Source organism: Argentina silus (genome assembly GCF_951799395.1).
Source record: "Argentina silus genome assembly, chromosome: 1".
Lineage (NCBI taxonomy): Eukaryota > Metazoa > Chordata > Actinopteri > Argentiniformes > Argentinidae > Argentina > Argentina silus.
Window position 1 is genome coordinate 11,363,759 of NC_139655.1, and position 19,108 is coordinate 11,382,866.

General features: G+C 40.9%; 2 protein-coding genes across 3 annotated transcripts; both read left to right on the forward strand.

Moving 5' to 3' along the window:
• The first annotated feature begins 4,899 nt into the window (after positions 1-4,899).
• LOC310806043 (glycine--tRNA ligase-like) lies at positions 4,900-11,231 on the forward strand. The gene is made up of 17 exons (XM_083671988.1): positions 4,900-5,172; positions 5,679-5,780; positions 6,056-6,158; positions 6,247-6,388; positions 6,884-6,972; positions 7,648-7,724; positions 7,930-8,075; positions 8,207-8,356; positions 8,442-8,604; positions 8,718-8,882; positions 8,982-9,088; positions 9,282-9,428; positions 9,534-9,619; positions 9,726-9,835; positions 10,011-10,104; positions 10,281-10,471; positions 10,673-11,231. The coding sequence occupies exons 1-17, from the start codon at positions 4,921-4,923 to the stop codon at positions 10,796-10,798; spliced, it is 2,250 nt and encodes a 749-aa protein (XP_083528114.1). The 5' UTR covers positions 4,900-4,920; the 3' UTR covers positions 10,799-11,231.
• A 1,130-nt stretch (positions 11,232-12,361) lies between these two features.
• Positions 12,362-18,303, forward strand: LOC310806051 (glycine--tRNA ligase). Of its 2 annotated transcripts, XM_083672002.1 has the most exons (18): positions 12,362-12,453; positions 12,586-12,699; positions 12,815-12,916; positions 13,106-13,208; positions 13,750-13,891; positions 14,081-14,169; positions 14,884-14,960; positions 15,171-15,316; positions 15,473-15,622; positions 15,790-15,952; positions 16,052-16,216; positions 16,296-16,402; positions 16,595-16,741; positions 16,867-16,952; positions 17,042-17,151; positions 17,320-17,413; positions 17,590-17,780; positions 17,880-18,303. In XM_083672002.1, exons 3-18 carry the CDS (start codon positions 12,833-12,835, stop codon positions 17,991-17,993), a joined length of 1,968 nt encoding a protein of 655 aa, XP_083528128.1. In that variant the 5' UTR covers positions 12,362-12,453; positions 12,586-12,699; positions 12,815-12,832; the 3' UTR covers positions 17,994-18,303. The 2 variants fall into 2 exon arrangements, with proteins under 2 accessions (XP_083528128.1, XP_083528127.1); XM_083672001.1 differs by lacking the exon at positions 12,586-12,699 and having other exon boundaries at positions 12,374-12,453.
• Positions 18,304-19,108: the final 805 nt, after the last annotated feature.

A 19,108-nucleotide genomic window follows, 5' to 3' on the forward strand; every position in this document is an offset into this window, starting at 1 on the left:
ATTGGTCGCTTTTGCCTACGGAATATCACACCAATTAGTTATGGTGAACGATGGCATTTTTTCAAAGATTAGGTATATTTGATGATCTGATTGCATGCATGCCTGCATGCATTTGTGTAAAGGATAATCTGGCCAATATTTCTAATCGACAATTATTTTGCCTAGATTAAATATGTAATTCTTAAAAACGCCTAAATCGTAAATTATGTGTTTCATTGTTTCAATGCTTTCTTTTCAATACTTTTTCCATTTTGGGTGCTGATCCATTTCAAGGACTAAATGATTCAATGTGGTCAATTAACCATTAAAACACTGCAAAATTACATTTGAGCCAGTTATACATTATATAGAAACAATAAAAAGAAAACTTGAACCTGCTTTATCACCCTCTGATTCTTCTCTTAGGATGATGGTTGACCTGCAACAAGAGAGACCATCCAAGAACTGTGTATGAACTCAAAAATATGAACACTATTTATGCTGGTTGGTTTTAAGTGCATTTGAAAACATGATATATATATGATATATGTGTGTATATATATATCTATATATATATATATATATATATATATATATATATATATATATATATATATATATATATATATCTATATATATCTATATATATATATATATATATATACATATACAGAGAGAGAGAGAGAGAGAGAGAGAGAGAGAGAGAGAGAGAGCGATCTAAAGTGATTCACTGGCCTGTTGCCAACACTGTGCAGTCAGAATTACAGAATTCTAGAACCTATTGCTCTAATGTCTACTGCCTTAAATGACCGAACACAAAGATGAAAGGTGTTGCCTTACTTGTAAACCATGATAATAACAATCTGTTTATGGCTGCCATGATAAGAAACTGACTATTGATAGTCGCTTTGAATACACATATTACATAATACTGTACTTGTTTTTCAAATATTTATGAATATTGTGTTGACTTTCATAGGTTTGAATCCACAGGTTATACAGTGCATTTGGAAAGTATTCAGACCCCTTAACTTTTTCCACATTTTGTTATGTTACAGCCTTATTCTAAAATGGATTAAATTAATTATTTTCCCCCATCAATCTACACACAATGCCCCATAATGACAAAGCCCAAACAGGTTTTTAGAAATGTTTGCTAATTTACTCAAAATAAAAAACTGAAATATTACATTGTCTATCAGAGACATCAGAATAAAACCTTGAATTCAATTATAAACCATTAAACTAGTAACAAGACAAATATTATTAGAGTGTAGTATGCTTCATTTACAATTTATTATTGTATGAGGGTGATTCATCTCATCAAATATGAGTGTTACATTATGGACATGTTAGTTTAGGTTAAAGAGGTGTTTGCCTAATGCAGTGAGAAGAGAAGAGATCAAATATCTTAGGGTGGATTTTTTCCTTCAAGACCATAGGAAGATGGATCAGCAGATAGTATTCAAATTAATAATTAAATGCCCCCCAGTAATGGGGAAATAAATAGATGACAAACATGTCACTGCTCCTTCTTTATTCAAAGAGATTAGTGAGAGAAGACTGTAAAGTGCCAGTTGTTTATTTCAAGAGAGAGGCATTTTATTGGATTTTTTTACCTGTCACATTAGTTTACATCAACTTTGCTGGATGCAAGATTGAATTTGTTCAGGGACCCTTGCCTAATATGAGTCAGGTTTCATCATTATGCTGAAACTGATGTGTTTGAAAATGACCCAAACTGCAGATCAGATTTGTTTGGAGTTCTCACTGTCAACCTGTTTGTCAAAGTAACACATTTGATAAGATCATTTTGTTCCTTTCATGTTCCCCATAATGTATCTTTGATGTTGTTGTGCTGCTTTCTCTCTCTCCATGGCAAAATAGGAGCAATATTTTGGAGGAGTTAGAAAAAATGTTTTAGAGTACAACTGACTGGAAACAAAAGAGACCATTTATTTTCACTCAAAAGACTTAATATCAAGTGTGTGTGGTTGTTGAGATAGAGAGTCATTGAGAACCCAAAGAAGCCACAAGCACCAGCCAGTAAACAGAATTAATTGACAAGACTGTGGGTCTGAGCACAGCACTATTTTAATGGACTCACTCAGGCACACAAATAATCATATTTAGAAAATTACAACTGCAGGGTAAAGGGAGCTTTTTGGAATTCCTCCTTGAAAGGGTCCTGTTATTACAGTACCGATATAAAAAAGCACGGTATCATGACTTGCAGCTTGAAAAGCTGTATTTAGGGTTTTTAGCGCAGCCCTTTTAGGACAGCTGTTCCACTTCCTATCTTTCCCATTCAAGTCAATACAACGTGCCAGCCTCAGCACAGCAGTAGGCATAGTTAACATGGAAGTATTGAAGCACAAAGGCTAAAATCGGCTAATAATATAAAATATACACCTTATTCATAAATACAGGGCCTTGTCTTGTGGGGAAGGTATTTATTTACTGTAGATCTAGTGTAGATAAACTATTTGTAAACCTACCTCCCTGCTTGCCCTCTAATAACCTCAGCAACTCCCCTGCCATGTTGTTGCCCTGTAGTAACCCCTGACCACACCAAATGAACCTTAAACAATCTGTAGTATTACAGTATCGGTTATTTAAATACTACTATCTATACAAAGTGTAACCTGTGGACTATTATTGGAGCATTTAGAGTAGGCCTTTACCTTAAAAAGTAGATTGATTGTGTATCTTCTATTATTGATTAAGAAGGCCCATAGTATTCCTTGTACAGTAAATGTATTTGAACCTGACAATGCTGGTCATATTTGCATCAGCCATGGTTGAGGTACATACATATTGCACAATGAATTTTGAATGGTTTTATCATTCCAATAGACAAGATGTGGTGAGTATTTCACAGAGATTGATAGGACACTTACTGTGACATATTTTGAACTTAAATTAACAAGGGTATACTTGGGTATGCTGGCAGGCTGCTCGCTATTGACTGTTTTATGAAGGTGGGAGTTTGGTCTGAAAGTTGAATGCCGAAATAACCCTCTCTGGGACTTATTGAACCCTTTCATCCTAAACTTGTCAAATAAATGTGGTCCTTCTCAATAAAAGATTGTCATGGTGAGGTGGGTAATTGACAGACACAATGTGCTGATGGATAACAAGGTCTCCCTCCTGTCTGAAATGCATAAGATATGACTTTGGGATCATAAACTGAAGTGAAACTGTTGAATGCTGTTCGATGACAATAGTGTTTCATGGTAGTGACGGTCAATATTTTCAGAAAACGGTGCAGAAAATGGTACTGCCATCAGAAGCAACACATAAGTTGAAGTGCACTAGTGTACATTCACTGACTGTTCCAGTAAAACCTTGTCCTCAGCCCACTTCTCTATTCCCACAAAATATACCGCCAGTGAGCCAATAAACATCTGAACTCAGTAATGGAAATGTTCCTTAGAGTGTATCTTTCATCTTGTGTAGCCTAATGCAAAGATTTAATCATACTGGACAAGAACTGCCTATGGTCAGCATGACGTTCTGTCAGAATAAAGCTATTCTACCAAGCACTACATTGAATTATGGGACACGGTCTGTATAACCTAAATGTTCCGCATTGTTTATGGTTATCAAGATTTGAGGGAACATTCACCTTTGAGAGAAGCTTTATATGATTCCGATTGCTTCTCCATGCCCTTATTATTAGTTTGTCTATGTCGCCACCTTGTGGGTACCTTGTCATAAGGAAGATAGTCAGACGACCAGGCAGTGGGACAGACAAAGTGTCCCTCTCTTTCCAGACCCTGGGAGAAATATCCTGTCTTCACTGGAGTCCTACGGCTTATACTGTAGCATTATGGAAGGGCACTAAAGATGTGAGGGGTCAACCTAAGCAATACAAGAACATTGGGATAATCATCACTATAATTATCCTGATATTAATATCATGTGACTTCTCATTCTTAGATGATTCACATAGAGAAGCTTGGCTTAGTACAGGAGAGGGAGAAAAGAGTGAGTAAGACTACACAACAAGCGCTGTGCTCTGACCTGAAGAGAGCCCAGCTGACTAAGAGGACTACACCCACCAAGAGCCTGCTGATATGCATGCCTTCCATACAAAGTGAGATTTCTACCTGTTTCATGGAGAAATGTGTGTCACATAATTTGAAATGTTCTTCATTATGAAATTAAACTGCATTTTATTTCGAATTTAGATATATTATATTTAATTATACAATGAAAGCTTATCAAATGTCCAGAGACTTTAACATTTGACCTATCCCCACCAAAGTCAATACTCAACTTTCAAAAGGATTATACAAGAATGAAAAACATCTGAGAGGGATGATGGAGGTTGACAAACACCAGTGTATGACTGCACTGTTTGAGCTCAGGATACTTTGTTACCTCTGTTTTGCCTTTTCTACACGCTTCCACAGCCACACCCATGCCAATGCATAAATAGAAAAGGCCAAATTACAGGGTGAAATGTTTTGTTTTTGGGTGAGCCAGAATAAAGTAACACTGCCATCCGGCGGTTGTGAAAGGTGAAACACTGAAATTAGAGCAGAAATCTATAGTCGTTGAATCTGCTGATACTAAACCAAGTGCATTTTCCTGGTAGACTTGCAGAGTTGCCAGGTTAGAACAAAAATACATGTGTGGGGGTGCGGTGGCTGCAGAAGGGGTGGTGCTGTGCATGGCTGTGGATACAGTGTGGCTGTATAGAAACAGTAGAAATCACATAGCAGGATGATGCGCAGAAATCTAAACACTTCATTTGACATGGCCCTTGGTGAAGAAAGTAAATACTGGTCGAGGGTATTGATAGTGGATCCTGAAATAAAGACTTGGCAACCCAGGAAATAGCGAAAGTGCCACTCGGTTATTAGAGCTGCATTTACTTGTTTCCGGAGATTTCATCATTCTGTTCCACACATATTACCGCTCAGCCCTCGGTCCATGCTTCGTACCGCAACATCAGCACTGCTGAGGACCAGCACTGAGATTACCACTCTATTCTTGGTGCCGAGGGTCCAAGTCGTACCGCAGCCACTCCTCTTTCCGCCCCAAAACAGGCCGTTCTCTCTCTCGGTCTGCTTGCGTAAAAAGAAGAATAAGAAAAGTCTTTGGCTTGAGCTTTCCGAAGGACAAAATATGGATGGGAATATTGAAGAGGTGCTTGCCCCACTCAGGCTGGCAGTGAAAGAACAGGTAGCTAAATTGTACCATACAATTTGTATCTATATTATTGACGATTTGCTAAAGCTGTTGTAGAGACCCCCACTGCAACGTCTATTCATTTATTGTGTCACTAGAATCACAAGCACTTAAAAGTAGCTATGCCATTGTCAGGTTGCCAGCTAACTGTAAAGCGTCTGGCTAACGTTAGAACAATGACATGATGTGGCTAGCTAACATCAGCCTGGTTAGCTTGCTTGCTATATTCTGTCAATGAGCGTCCTGCGTCCTGCGCCCTGCTGCGGCTTTCCCTTAGGGGTGCCACGTTTCAGCACGCTCTCAGATCCAGATCAGTGTGTCATCTTTTTGGGTGGAAAGGTTACACTACTGTACTGCGTTGTGCTCTTGTCTTCAGCAGCGCTAGGAGACGATGAAGTTCGCCAAACGTCAGCAGATGCCCTTCACCGAAACAGAAATCCAAACTTGACACTGAAATTCTCTGAGTATTAGGTGATTGACCATCTGTATATCTCTTACAGGGTGACTTGGTGCGCAAAATGAAACAGGAGAATGCCCCTGATGTGGATGTCACTAAAGCTGTAGCTGAGCTGAAAGCAAGGAAGAGAGCTTTTGAGGCTAAAGTGAGTTCAGTTCTCCTATCCATCATGACCAGCAAAGTAGATTGAATTGTACAGCATGTTTCCAATGTGAGGTTGATGCAATACAGTTATGTCTCTTCATTGAACGTATTGGAGTAGACTAAATGTTTTTCCACTAGTTTTTACCTTATATACAGCTTAACCTAATTGTAGTGTATGTGGCTTACTGACCATTACAGTAAGTTTGGTAGACAGCCATCCATCTTTCGAATTATTTTCTACTGCTTTTGTGTCTTATAAAACAATTCCTCCTGCAGGAACTTGCCTTGCAACCCAAAGATGACATAGTAGACAGAACTAAGATGGAGGATACCTTAAAGAGGCGATTCTTCTATGATCAGGCTTTTGCCATTTACGGGGGTAAGAGCCAGTAATCAGTGAAAAGTGCATACGATCAGGTTGATGCACTACACAAAAACCTTTTTAACACAGTGGTTATTCCCTTCAGGTGTGAGTGGCCTGTATGACTTTGGCCCTGTGGGCTGTGCCCTGAAGAACAACATCCTGCAGGCCTGGAGGCAGCACTTCATCCAGGAGGAGCAGATCCTGGAGATCGACTGCACCATGCTGACCCCGGAGACGGTTCTCAAGTGGGTGGCACAGGCTTTGCACCACAAAGCACATTTAGAGCCCTTTATTCTGCTAGGGAGTGAGGACAAGGAAGCCACATTATTGTCATCAAATGTAGTGAGAATATGAGGAAGTCATTGTATTCTACTAATAATAGAATACAGATATTGCTCTAGTTGGTTTCAAGTTATTTCACAAGTTTACAAATATTGCACTAGAAGTAAAATGTTATTGGAATCTTAATCTGGTACATGGTTTGGGTTTAAGGATATGTGACCTAGTGCACTGTTTAGGGGGGAGGTAGAGTGCCTTGTGGTTCCTAGAGACAGCTAGACCATGCTGATCTGTGGGTTTTGATTGACTGGCACATATTAACTCTGTGATTTTAAGCATGGGAGCTGCCACTCTAAGTAGCTTCCATAGCCCGGTTGCAGAAACATTTGTGTTTATTTTGATAATGTCATAGCATCAATTGATTTTCCTTATGTTAATTAATGGAAGTGATATTTTTAAAGGACATCAGGGCATGTGGAGAAGTTTGCCGACTACATGGTGAAGGATGTCAAGAATGGGGAGTGCTTCCGGGCCGACCACCTCCTCAAAGGTCAGTCTATTCCCAGCTAATTCATACTCCTCTGAAAGTCAATTCAACAGTTCAATCATGATATTGATGGTCAAATGCCTTATTTTCATAATGTGCATTTCATTCTAATGAATAAATTGACCAACTATGGACCAAATCGGAATTGACCAACTATGTAGGTCACACTGACACTACAGTAGACATACCTCCATTTGAGGAGAGGTGGACACAGCTCTGCCTCTGTTCAGTCTGTTGTCCCTGTTAGTTGGCTGGGCCCTGAGTATCAGTGTCCTGCCTGAGGGGGAAGGGAAGTGCCTGGATCAGCAGGAATCACACAGGGCTCTCAGAGGTACAGGGATGCCTGCTCTCAGGCTGCTCTGGGATCAGGGGCTGGAGCTAGGCCAAAGTTTGGAGAGGCATGGTATTTCTTTTTCAAACCCCCATATGCAATCGAAACTGGTTGACAAGTTACGTTAACTTAAATGCAATATTCTTCTGGATCAAGAATGTCCATTTGGAATCAATGCAACACAACTAACCTGGTTACAGTGTAAAACAAAAATAAGGTTCTGGTGAAGAATGTAGAATGTATGTTTGTTGTTTTTCTTGATTTAATACTTGATCAAAGCAGACCTTATTATTTTTGCGTTTATAGCCTGTTTATAACTGGTTATTTTTTTCTTTCTGAAAAATTAGCTCATATACAGAAACTGATGTCTGACAAGAAGTGTGCTGCTGAAAAGAAGGCTGAGATGGAGGAAGTTGTCACTCAGGTTTGTACAATTGTATTTAAGAGAAATACATTATTGTACATTAAGTATAGTATAAGAGAACATACTGTACCCTCATCACCTTGGACAGATTATTCATGCAGATTTGATTCCTGTTAGTGCTCGCTTGCTGCAAACAAAAGAATGGCAAGTGAAATGAACACAAGTACAAGTGATTGACAATGTTTTTGTTCAATAACATTTTCAGATGGACAATTACACCCAGCAGGAGTTGACAGATCTCTTTGTAAAATACAATGTCAAGTCACCCACCACAGGAAATGACCTCTCACCCCCCATATCCTTCAACCTGATGTTCCAGACGTCCATTGGGCCAGGGGGAAACATGCCAGGGTATGGACCAATATAACACTCTAAAATGTGTTATACTGACACATACACATCTAAATTATTGCTTTTATGTTGTTTCATATTTGTTGTCAAACAGTGTACAAGCTTTTACTGAATGTGACTACATTTTTCAGCTATTTGAGGCCTGAAACTGCTCAGGGAATCTTCCTCAATTTCAAACGCTTATTGGAGTTCAACCAGGGAAAGCTTCCCTTTGCTGCTGCCCAGATTGGAAACTCCTTCAGGAATGAAATCTCGCCTCGTTCTGGACTCATCCGTGTCAGGTGAGTGGTTGGTACAGCTTTATCTTAGCTTTCATGATAACTTTTTTTCCACCTGTAGATGAACTGGCAATTTTCTCCCACGTAGAGAGTTCACCATGGCTGAGATTGAGCACTTTGTGGACCCGACTGAGAAGGTCCACCCCAAGTTCCCCAGCGTGGCTGACCTGGAGATCCTGCTGTACTCCTCCAAGGCCCAGACCAGCGGCCAGTCTGCTCACATCATGAGGCTGGGGGATGCAGTAGAGCAGGTGAGAGAGGGAGAGCCTTCACCTCTGAATAGCAACCCATAATAACCTTCAGTTCAAAAAGCATGAAAAGGTCAGGTGTTATATAACCTTATTGCTCTGTATGTCTGTTCCAGGGAGTGATCAATAACTCCGTCCTTGGATATTTCATTGGGAGGATCTACCTCTACCTTACTAAAGTTGGTGTGGCCAAAGACAAACTTCGTTTCCGCCAGCACATGGACAACGAGATGGCCCACTATGCCTGCGACTGTTGGGACGCAGAGACCAAAACCTCTTATGTAGGTCACACTCAACAGTTGTCCAGAATTAAAACATTTTGGTTTAATCTTGTGATGATTTCACCATAACATTGGGTTTGTTCTTTGTGTTCCACACAGGGCTGGATTGAGATTGTTGGGTGTGCTGACCGCTCATGCTTTGATCTGCAATGCCATGCACGGGCCACCAAGGTCCCTCTAGTGGCTGAGAAGCCTCTAAAAGAACCCATATCCTTTCATTCATAGTTTACGAAGAGGATTTTAGAGTCTAAGACCTTGAGACCAGTAAGGCCATTGATATCATTCACCATTTTTGATGTTATTGTCTTGATTAGCTCAATCTTCAATAGCTCAATCCTTAATCTGTATGCTGTTCCATGTGGCCTTTTTCCTCCTCTTTTTCTCCTTAACCACTTCACACAAAGTTGTAAATGTTGTCCAGTTTGAGCCCAACAAGGGAGCCATCGGCAAGGCCTACAAGAAAGATGCCAAGCTAGCAATGGAGTACCTGGCTGTCTGTGATGAGTGCTTTATCACAGAGCAGGAGAAGCTGCTCAATGAGAGTGGGTAAGTGCTGTAAGCAGGGGTCTGTGATTATTTGGATAGTTTGATGCATGTGACCGTGCTGTTAGACACAGTCTCACTGCAAGGTTAAACCCATTGTCTCCACAGGGAGTTCACCATTGAGACAGATGGCAAGTCTTTCAAACTCACCAAGGATATGGTCAGTGTGAAGAAGTTCCAGAAGACCCTGCACGGTGAGAAAAGGTTCTTTGCTGTTCTGAAGGATGGAGGGACATCTATCACAGTGAAATCATTCAGGAGACCTTAAAGTGTTACCTTTTGTTTCTCTCTGATTCACAGTGGAAGAGATCGTTCCCAATGTAATCGAGCCCTCCTTTGGTATCGGCAGAATCATGTACTCCATCTTTGAGCACACATTCCAAGTCAGAGAGGGCGATGAACAAAGAACGGTAGGAATATTATTGATATTGAAACTCAATTAAACATTCACTGGGATATTAAAACTGGGGGAGGGGGATGATACAAATACTTTGTATGCATAAGTTATGATTACATGTAAAAAAACAAAAACAATTATATGATTATATTTTCCTCCTCACTAATAATGACATCTTTCTGCTCCAGTATTTCAGCTTCCCTGCCACTGTAGCTCCATACAAATGCTCCGTCCTTCCTTTGAGCCAAAATCAGGAGTTTGTGCCTTTTGTTCGGGAACTATGTGAGTACCCGTTCCATCCACTGTTCCTAGTCCTGTTGTTGTCTGCAGAGTTCTGCACATATTGTACCTACACTATTTATTTATTTTGTAGAATTACATTTTGGTAATGTTCTCAAACGTCATTTCATTTTAATTGCTAATACTTACTTGTTCTTTCCTCTTTCTCTCTCTCTCAGCTGAAGCCATGACCAAAAACGGTGTTTCCCACAAGGTGGACGACTCCTCAGGATCCATTGGGAGGCGCTATGCCAGGACTGACGAGATTGGAGTGGCCTTTGGCATCACCATCGACTTTGATACAGTGAACAAGACCCCTCACACAGCCACTCTGAGGGACCGTGACTCCATGACACAGATCAGGGCCGAGGTAGGAGATCTAAATAATTATTTTGATCTGAATTGTTCCTTTTCTCTTTCCTCCCTAAGACCACTGATCTGAAATCTATGGATAGGCATACTGTACATTTGAGTAATGAAGACCTACTGGTCTGGATCCTTTTGTATGAGCAAAAAGTGTTGTCTCCCTTTGTAATTCTGTAACTGTAACTTGTCTGTGTTCCCCTTCCAGGTCAGTGAGTTGCCAGGGATCATCCGTGACCTGGCCAACGGCACCATGTCTTGGGCTGAGGTGGAGAGCAAGTACCCCATCTTTGAAGGACAGGAGACTAGCAAGAAGGACACGGTTGAGGAATAAACCTCTTGCTCGTCTGCCAATCACTCCTTTGAAAACCCATGGACATTTTTACATATGCATCCATAGGAACAATTTTATTGCAACTGTAATTCAAGATGCAATCGATGTGCACAGATGATGTCCCTTTGTGTTCTACAACACTGCAACCACTGAAATTGAATTTCAAAACAAATGTTATGTAATCATTGTACCTAACAGTTATAAAAGGGTTACACAGTAATTGCTTGTTCCCTTGATAAATATTCACCCACCTCCTGGAAGGAGCTTCGGGAGGGCACCTCTCAACCATGTTAAAAAGGGAGAAATGTTGTTCAGGTTGTCATGTGTGGGAAGAGGCTTTCACCATTCCATGGTATGGGCAGAGATTGAATCAAACTATGGAAAGCAATTTGGTTCAATAAACTGAGCCAGCACTTACTGGACAATGCCTATGTATTTGTGTGAAGTGTCTGAAAAATGAAAAGTGATTGCCCATGAGGGGGCGTCGGTTGACTTTTCTCTCCAGTAATGCAATCTCGTGTTCTGGTTTCAAGAACAAGATTATTTTACGGCTTGTACACATGGTCCATATATAAAGTTTGTATGTTTAACACAAGCTTAACATTTATTCATATAGTGATCCAGTTATCGATCTTAATCTGATATTATATCCACATTATGCCCCCTTTGAGGAATGTATGTGTCAATGTCCCATATTTGGTTGTGCAGATCCAGCTGTTTGTAAATAATGAATGGATTTTATGAAGAAATTGCAGAGTGCACATACACTCACCGGCCACCTTATTGGGTACACCTTGCTAGTACCCGGTTGGACCCCTTTTTGCCTTCAGAACTGCCTTAATTCTTTGTGGCATAGAATCAACAAGGTTCTGGAAACATTTGGTCCATATTGACATGATAGCATCATTGCTGCAGATTTGTCGACTGCACATCCATGATGCGAATCTCCCGTTCCACCACATCCCAAAGGTGCTCTATTGGATTCAGATCTGGTGACTGTGGAGGCCATTGGAGTACAGTGAACTCATTGTCATCTTCAAGAAACCAGTTTGAGATGATGTGAGCTTTGTGACATGGCACGTTATCCTGCTGGAAGTAGCCATCAGAAGATGGGTACACTGGTCATAAAGGGATGGACATGGTCAGCAACAATACTCAGGTAGGCTGTGTCGTTTAAACGCTGTTCAATTGGTACTAAGGGGCCCAAAGTGTGCCAAGAAAATATTCCCCACACCATTGGATTACAGTAAAGCGTTAACAAGCAGTTGAACAGGTGTACCTAATAAAGTGGCCGGTGAGTGTATATTCCCTCTGATTTCATTTTGAAATTGACTAACACTATAATGCACACCTGCAGCCTGGTGCAAGAGACCACTGCTCGAAAGCGACTCTTTCTACAAAAAATATACGCTCGAGCTGATGCAACTGCGAGCACTGGTTTCTAGTCTCCAGTCTGCCCAATTGCGCGCTCGAGGCCACTCCGGCGCCTCCCATTACTTTCCGCGCCATGGTCTACAAACATTTCCTTATGCTGGCTGATCCTCAGAGATAAGGCAGTTTATCCGAGGTCAGAAGAGAAGGTTATCGTCTACCGAAATATGAGTGGCAATATGGAAGAGGTGCTGGCTCCTTTGAGGGAATCCGTGAAGGAACAGGTGAGAACTGCTTGTCTATGATGGAGCAAACGGCTCTGAATCGGCGAATCAATTGTGCATTAGCGACATAATTTACATGTGAATGTATAAATAAAGATTAATTGATTTGAATAAGGTTTTATTTCACCAAAGCACAACCGACTCGTAAAGAAGCGGAGCCGTAATCATCTGGATTACATTTCGCTCTCATCCAATATTTCCGCAACATCCACAGACTGTCTTCTATGCGAAAATGTTCTGTTCTAGGTGAAAAATTCTTATCAAAACAATCTTATTGAATTATGATTAAATAAGACTGTGTGCCACTGTCACTTAATAAAAACAAACATTACAAGAGTGTTGACATGACAACTTTTTCCAGGGTGACTTGGTGCGCAAGATGAAAGAGGAGAATTCCTTTGACGCGGACATGAGTAAAGGAGTGGCAGAGTTGAAAGCACGGAAGAGAATTCTTGAAGCTAAGGTGAGGGGGTCAAGGTCCCTATTTAAGGTCAAACATTAGTGCACAATCCCTTTTCTGCATAGTTGATTAGCTATCATTAGGAAATTATGGAAATGATAATTTCATTGTTTCTCTCAAAAATGATCAGGTACATTTTCCCTCTCAAGAAAAACTCAATATATTGTATTTCTTATCAAACTTGCATTGCAGGAACTGGCTTTGCAGCCCAAGGATGGCATTGTTGATAGATCCAAGATGGAAGATACATTGAAGAGACGATTCTTTTATGATCAGGCTTTTGCCATATATGGAGGTAAAAGACTGAGTTTCATTATAAGTAGACCGTGTCACTGCAGTACTATTGGTTTCCATTCTACAATCATGTAATTTCCTCTTTAAGACAGAAAATAGGTATTGATTTTTACCTGTACAAATGAAGACAACAGAAACACTTTGCAATAGTTTAGTCTAGAATCGTTTTTAGTACAGTAACTTATTGTCCTCCTCCCAACACAGTTTGAACATAGTTTGAGTTTAGCCTGCTGTCGATCAAGACCAACATGCCATAAAATGAGGTGGACAGGAACACCCATGTTTTATAGCCTCCTTACTTTACCTCAAGGATAGATTAGTATCCCTGTATGTCAATACCTCTCTCAGGGAGGAAAAGAAAGCTCACATACTGTATAATAACACACAGAGTGTGTAGTAGTTGCTCAGGGGCACAGCACGACACTCATATCCCAAAGTGCACACATCAGGGCATGTCTCTTATTTCTCATTGTATATGTTCCACAACTCCCTGTCAAACAACATTTTCTGCTGTGACTGACTCCCTATGGCCTGTGTCTCAGGTGTGAGTGGCCTGTATGACTTTGGCCCTGTGGGCTGTGCCCTGAAGAACAACATCCTGCAGGCCTGGAGGCAGCACTTCATCCAGGAGGAGCAGATCCTGGAGATTGACTGCACCATGCTGACCCCGGAGACGGTTCTCAAGTGGGTTGCACAGGCTTTGCGCTCCATCTTTTCACTTCATCTATATACTGTTACTGTATGGTGATATGGCATGGAGATCTGGGTTTTTAGTCTTATGCTTTCTGATTGGAAAGTACATGTACACAGATTGAGGGTACCAAGTGGACATGTGATGAAGAGCCTGCATTCATTTGTGGATTTATTTTACAGGACATCAGGGCATGTGGATAGGTTTGCTGACTACATGGTGAAAGATGTCAAGACAGGGGAGTGCTTCCGGGCCGACCACATTCTCAAAGGTGAGTCTACTCCATATATGAGGCCATCCAGTAATGTCAACATAGAATTCTTTAATCAGAGTCGAGGTGCACCACTACCCTGCCTTCCCCACTCCATTGCTCCTGTAAGCTTTTAAAATACTGGGTGTCAGCTTTCCACCCTGAGGGGATGTGGGCTTTGTAATGTTTGGTTGAGAACCTGTGTTCTGGATCCTCTGGTGTACAAAGTATGCTATATAAGGTCTAATAGGCCTACAGTGGATTAAATAACGTTTAGTTCCTTTTTTCTATCATACTAGAAAGAAAGTGAACGCTCACCTTTAATTTTTAGGTAGAATGAAAGTAAAACCTATCGTATATTAACTGCTCTCACATCGACTCACCATGAGTCAGTGTGAAATCAACCAAGAGAGTCATATACGGTAGGTTGTACAATGCAGTAAAACTATTCAGGGTTGTAGCTGTAATAAAAAAGGTGGGTAAATGCTGGACACCGGAGACAATGACTAATATAAATGCTAACGTTAAAACCCATTGATTTTCATTAAAAGTGGGTAAACGCTATTCACAAAAAAAAGAAACCAAAAAAAGGTCCGTAATGTGTTTACCCTCCAATCCATCTACTGATTCTGTGTCTAAACTAAAGGGGGTAATATTTCATTTTTCACTCTTTTCTGGTTTTCATGGTACTATACACTCACATCAAGACAACTTTTGTTAACTTTCTTCACTCAGCTCACCTAAAGAAACTGATGTCAGATGAAAAATGTTCAGCGGAGAAGGCAACTGAGATGGAGGACGTCATTACTCAGGTGTGACCATTTCGAAACATCAAAGCATGTCTACACTTCCCATATAAATGATTAAAACACCTATTTTCAGGCATAAATGAGGATCTAGTGTCAATGAAGTGGTCTTTTATCTACAGTATTAATTAGATGTTTTCTACACACTAAGCTGTCGTGACACAAAGCCAACTGCCTTGACTTCTGACAGAAGGTCTGTGCACCTTATCTTTTCAGATGGACAACTATTCTCAGCAGCAGTTGGCCGACCTCTTTGTGAAATACAACGTAAAATCTCCCCCCACAGGAAATGAGCTCACAACTCCCATCTCCTTCAACCTGATGTTCAAGACATCCATCGGGCCCGGGGGGAACATGGCAGGGTACAGACCAACTGCTGTTGTGGAGCATCTGTATTGAGTTCTGATGTTCCCAAATATAAATACAGTAAATGTAGTAGAGGTTGCCCATGGTGTATTGCTTGATGCATTAAAATGTGCATTATAATGATGATTATTAGATCCTTTTTTCCAACACAGCTATTTGAGGCCTGAAACTGCTCAGGGAATGTTCCTCAATTTCAAACGCCTGTTGGAGTTCAACCAGGGAAAGCTTCCCTTTGGTGCTGCCCAGATTGGAAACTCCTTCAGGAACGAGATTTCACCTCGCTCCGGCCTCATCCGTGTTCGGTAAGATACTGTACCCCCCGTGTTCTGACTTTCCTTGAATTGACTGACATTTTAAGGGAATTGACTCTCTCCTTTTGAGCTTTGTTTTACCATAGCATTCATGTAAAATAGCATGTCTGGCCAGGAGGATACGTTTAAAATGTGATCCTTTACCTTCTTCCTTTTAGAGAGTTTACCATGGCTGAGATTGAGCACTTTGTGGACCCGACAGAGAAGGTCCACCCCAAGTTCCCCAATGTGGCTGACCTGGAGATCCTGCTGTACTCCTCCAAGGCCCAGACCAGCGGCCAGTCTGCTCACATCATGAGGCTGGGGGATGCAGTAGAGCAGGTGAGAGAAAACAATGCCCAATCAGCATTAGCATAACCAACCCCGGAGCAAAAATAATATGTTGTGCTTTTTGGTCTGAACTCTTTGTCTCTATTTCAGGGAGTGATCAATAACTCTGTGCTAGGTTATTTCATTGGGAGAATCTACCTCTATTTGATCAAAGTGGGCTTGTCCAAAGAGAAAGTGCGCTTCCGCCAGCACATGGACAACGAGATGGCCCACTATGCCTGCGACTGCTGGGATGCAGAGACCAAAACCTCCTACGTAAGTCCACCAAAACCATATTGTCCTGATGACTGCACCTCAGCTCTGTCGGTGCTGAACACTGTTTTATTCCCCACAGGGCTGGATTGAGATTGTGGGGTGTGCTGACCGTTCCTGCTATGACCTGTCATGCCATTCAAGAGCCACCAGGATCCCTCTAGTGGCCGAGAAGCCCCTGAAAGAACCCATATCCTCCTTTACCCATTTTAGAGAGCTAGGCATTAGGCAATATCTTATTGCACATTTCTGCTGTGATTGTCTGATTGATCATTTCAATCAGTAGCTTGAAAATAAAATTATTATTATTTATTTATTTTTTCCTGTTTTTCCATGTTCACATAGTCCTTTCCGGTGGTCACTCTCCTTAACTATGCCCTACAAGGTTGTAAACGTTGTCCAGTTTGAGCCCAACAAGGGAGTCATTGGCCAGACGTATAAAAAAGATGCCAAGCTGGTCCTGGAGTACCTGGCTATCTGTGACGAATGCTACATCACAGACCAGGAGCAGGTGCTCAATCAGGATGGGTGAGTGTTGTAAGCGATGTGAATACAGTATAGCATATCCATATTTTATGTATGCTGACCAGCAACCAGCAATGTTCATGTTTCAAGCTTGTTAGTAATACTGTGCACCCCTTATCTTTCTTCAGGCTGTTCACCATTGAGACAGATGGCAAATCTTTCAAAATCACCAAAGACATGGTCAGTGTCAAGAGGTTCCAGAAGACTCTGCACAGTGAGAGAAGGTTCTACACTCCTTGTTGAAGACAAAAAATCATTTGTATTTGTTTTTGTGGGAAAACGTTTTTCTCTGTTTTCTCACAGTGGAGGAGATTGTCCCGAATGTAATCGAGCCCTCCTTTGGCATCGGCAGAATCATGTACTCTATCTTCGAGCACTCATTCCATGTGAGGGAGGGCGATGAACAAAGAACGGTAAGACCACTTTGAAGAGGTAACGAGTCCCAATGATACCCACTGAATAACCTACACACTATTATTGTAGAACATTGAACTTCTTGTTACACCAGTTGCTACAATGTAATAACTGTTAAATAGATAGTCTTCCTGTTCAATACTTCTCTCTCTTTCTTTCTGCTCCAGTATTTCAGCTTCCCTGCCACTGTAGCTCCATACAAATGCTCCGTCCTTCCTTTGAGCCAAAATCAGGAGTTTGTGCCTTTTGTTCGGGAACTATGTGAGCACTCATCTCATCCATGTCATAGCTTTTAAAACAGTTATTTCAATACAAAGTTTGGATGTTTTTTCCTACTATTTATGATATTTTGTTCAAAGTGAAGTTATATACAGCAGGGTTGATTAAGAACCTTATACGATTCTTATGCCAAATCACTATTTGTCCCTTCCTGGCAGCTGAAGCCATGACCAAAAACGGTGTCTCCCACAAAGTGGACAACTCCTCAGGATCCATCGGGAGGCGCTACGCCAGGACCGACGAGATTGGAGTGGCCTTTGGCATCACCATCGACTTTGACACAGTGAACAAGACCCCTCACACAGCCACTCTGAGGGACCGTGACTCCATGACACAGATCAGGGCCGAGGTAGGAGAATGAATGATGATTTAATGGAATTTCATATCACAGAGGTCAATATTTTCATTCAGAGAAAGAGAATGTTAACTGTCTGTGTTGCCCCTCCAGGTCAGTGAGTTGCCAGGGATTATCTGTGATCTGGCCAATGGCACCATGTCTTGGGCTGAGGTGGAGAGCAAGTACCCCATCTTTAAAGGACAGGAGACTAGCAAGAAGGAGTAGAATTACTCTGACTGAACTACCTCTTATTAGTTCTAGCTCAAACCACTGCTATTGTTTACATGTGCATCCATTATGAGTTTATTACAGATTTACTTTTTTATACACGTGGTCACCAATAATATAATCAGCTCAACAATCAATACGATTATCAGTAAGACAACGTTAACAATAAATATCCTATAATGTACTGTCAAACAAAAGCAAAGGACAGTAACAGCATTCTCATTGATCCTCACATAAGTTCTGTTAATATACAGTATTAATTAATACATTGTAATTACAATGTGCCTACTTATAGTAATAATAAACGTGTAACTACTATGTGCTTACATACTATGATTACTGTGTATATCCATTGTCTCAGTATCAGATTGAATAAATGAAAAACTTATAAACTGAGCTACTGTAGCAGTTGAGTTTTGTGTTCTCTCCACATGGGGCTTGATTTACAGTAATCTACATTCAGTGAAGACAGTAAATGCTTAACATTGTGATATCTCTCTCTTGCTAATCTGATCATCAAAAATAGAATTGAATACATTACAAAAGCACCAAATCTTGAGTAGGAAGTTTACATTACACAGTACTACATTTGAATTGTCTCAGAGCAGTAGAGCAAGTTTCCGTGATGAACAAACAGCTCAACTGGTGACAAACACTGGTGGGTTAACATGGAGAGACTCCCTCATGTCCCGTTTCCATTGTTCCAGGCATGCTAATAACATCTCCTGAGCAACCGTGCCTTTCTCAAGAACTCCCCGTGGATTTACACTGGGTATAATGGTATAAGCAGAACCCATGGGACATTGATATACTGATGCCTTTTTCTTAGCTCTTTATTGAGGAGGTCTACATCTACAAAGGATCATTGTTGGATGCTGAATGCTGAGGTCTGAGTCAATATGGCTGGAGAGCGCCAAAGAGATGGTAAATTCAATGATAAGATGAATAAACTCTGAAGCTGAAGTGTCAAACTCTCTTTCGACACAATCAGTTTGACCCATGCTTATTGTTATTGATAACGCTTTAGTGATGACAAGGCTATATTGTATTGACAAGGACACTTAAGTATTGTAACACTGTATTGTAGTCACTAGTGGGCACTGCATGTTATT

What these genes read in the sequence shown, in the direction of transcription:
- LOC310806043 (XM_083671988.1), top strand. Translation starts at nt 4,921, where the DNA reads ATGCTTCGTACCGCAACATCAGCACTGCTGAGGACCAGCACTGAGATT. An exon ending in AGAGAGCTTTTGAGGCTAAA is followed by an intron (nt 5,781 to 6,055) that starts GTGAGTTCAGTT and finishes TTCCTCCTGCAG; the next exon opens with GAACTTGCCTTGCAACCCAA. An exon ending in AAGCTGCTCAATGAGAGTGG is followed by an intron (nt 9,429 to 9,533) that starts GTAAGTGCTGTA and finishes TTGTCTCCACAG; the next exon opens with GGAGTTCACCATTGAGACAG.
- LOC310806051 (XM_083672001.1), top strand. Translation starts at nt 12,397, where the DNA reads ATGAGTGGCAATATGGAAGAGGTGCTGGCTCCTTTGAGGGAATCCGTG. An exon ending in GGGAATCCGTGAAGGAACAG is followed by an intron (nt 12,454 to 12,814) that starts GTGAGAACTGCT and finishes AACTTTTTCCAG; the next exon opens with GGTGACTTGGTGCGCAAGAT. An exon ending in CAGGTGCTCAATCAGGATGG is followed by an intron (nt 16,742 to 16,866) that starts GTGAGTGTTGTA and finishes ATCTTTCTTCAG; the next exon opens with GCTGTTCACCATTGAGACAG.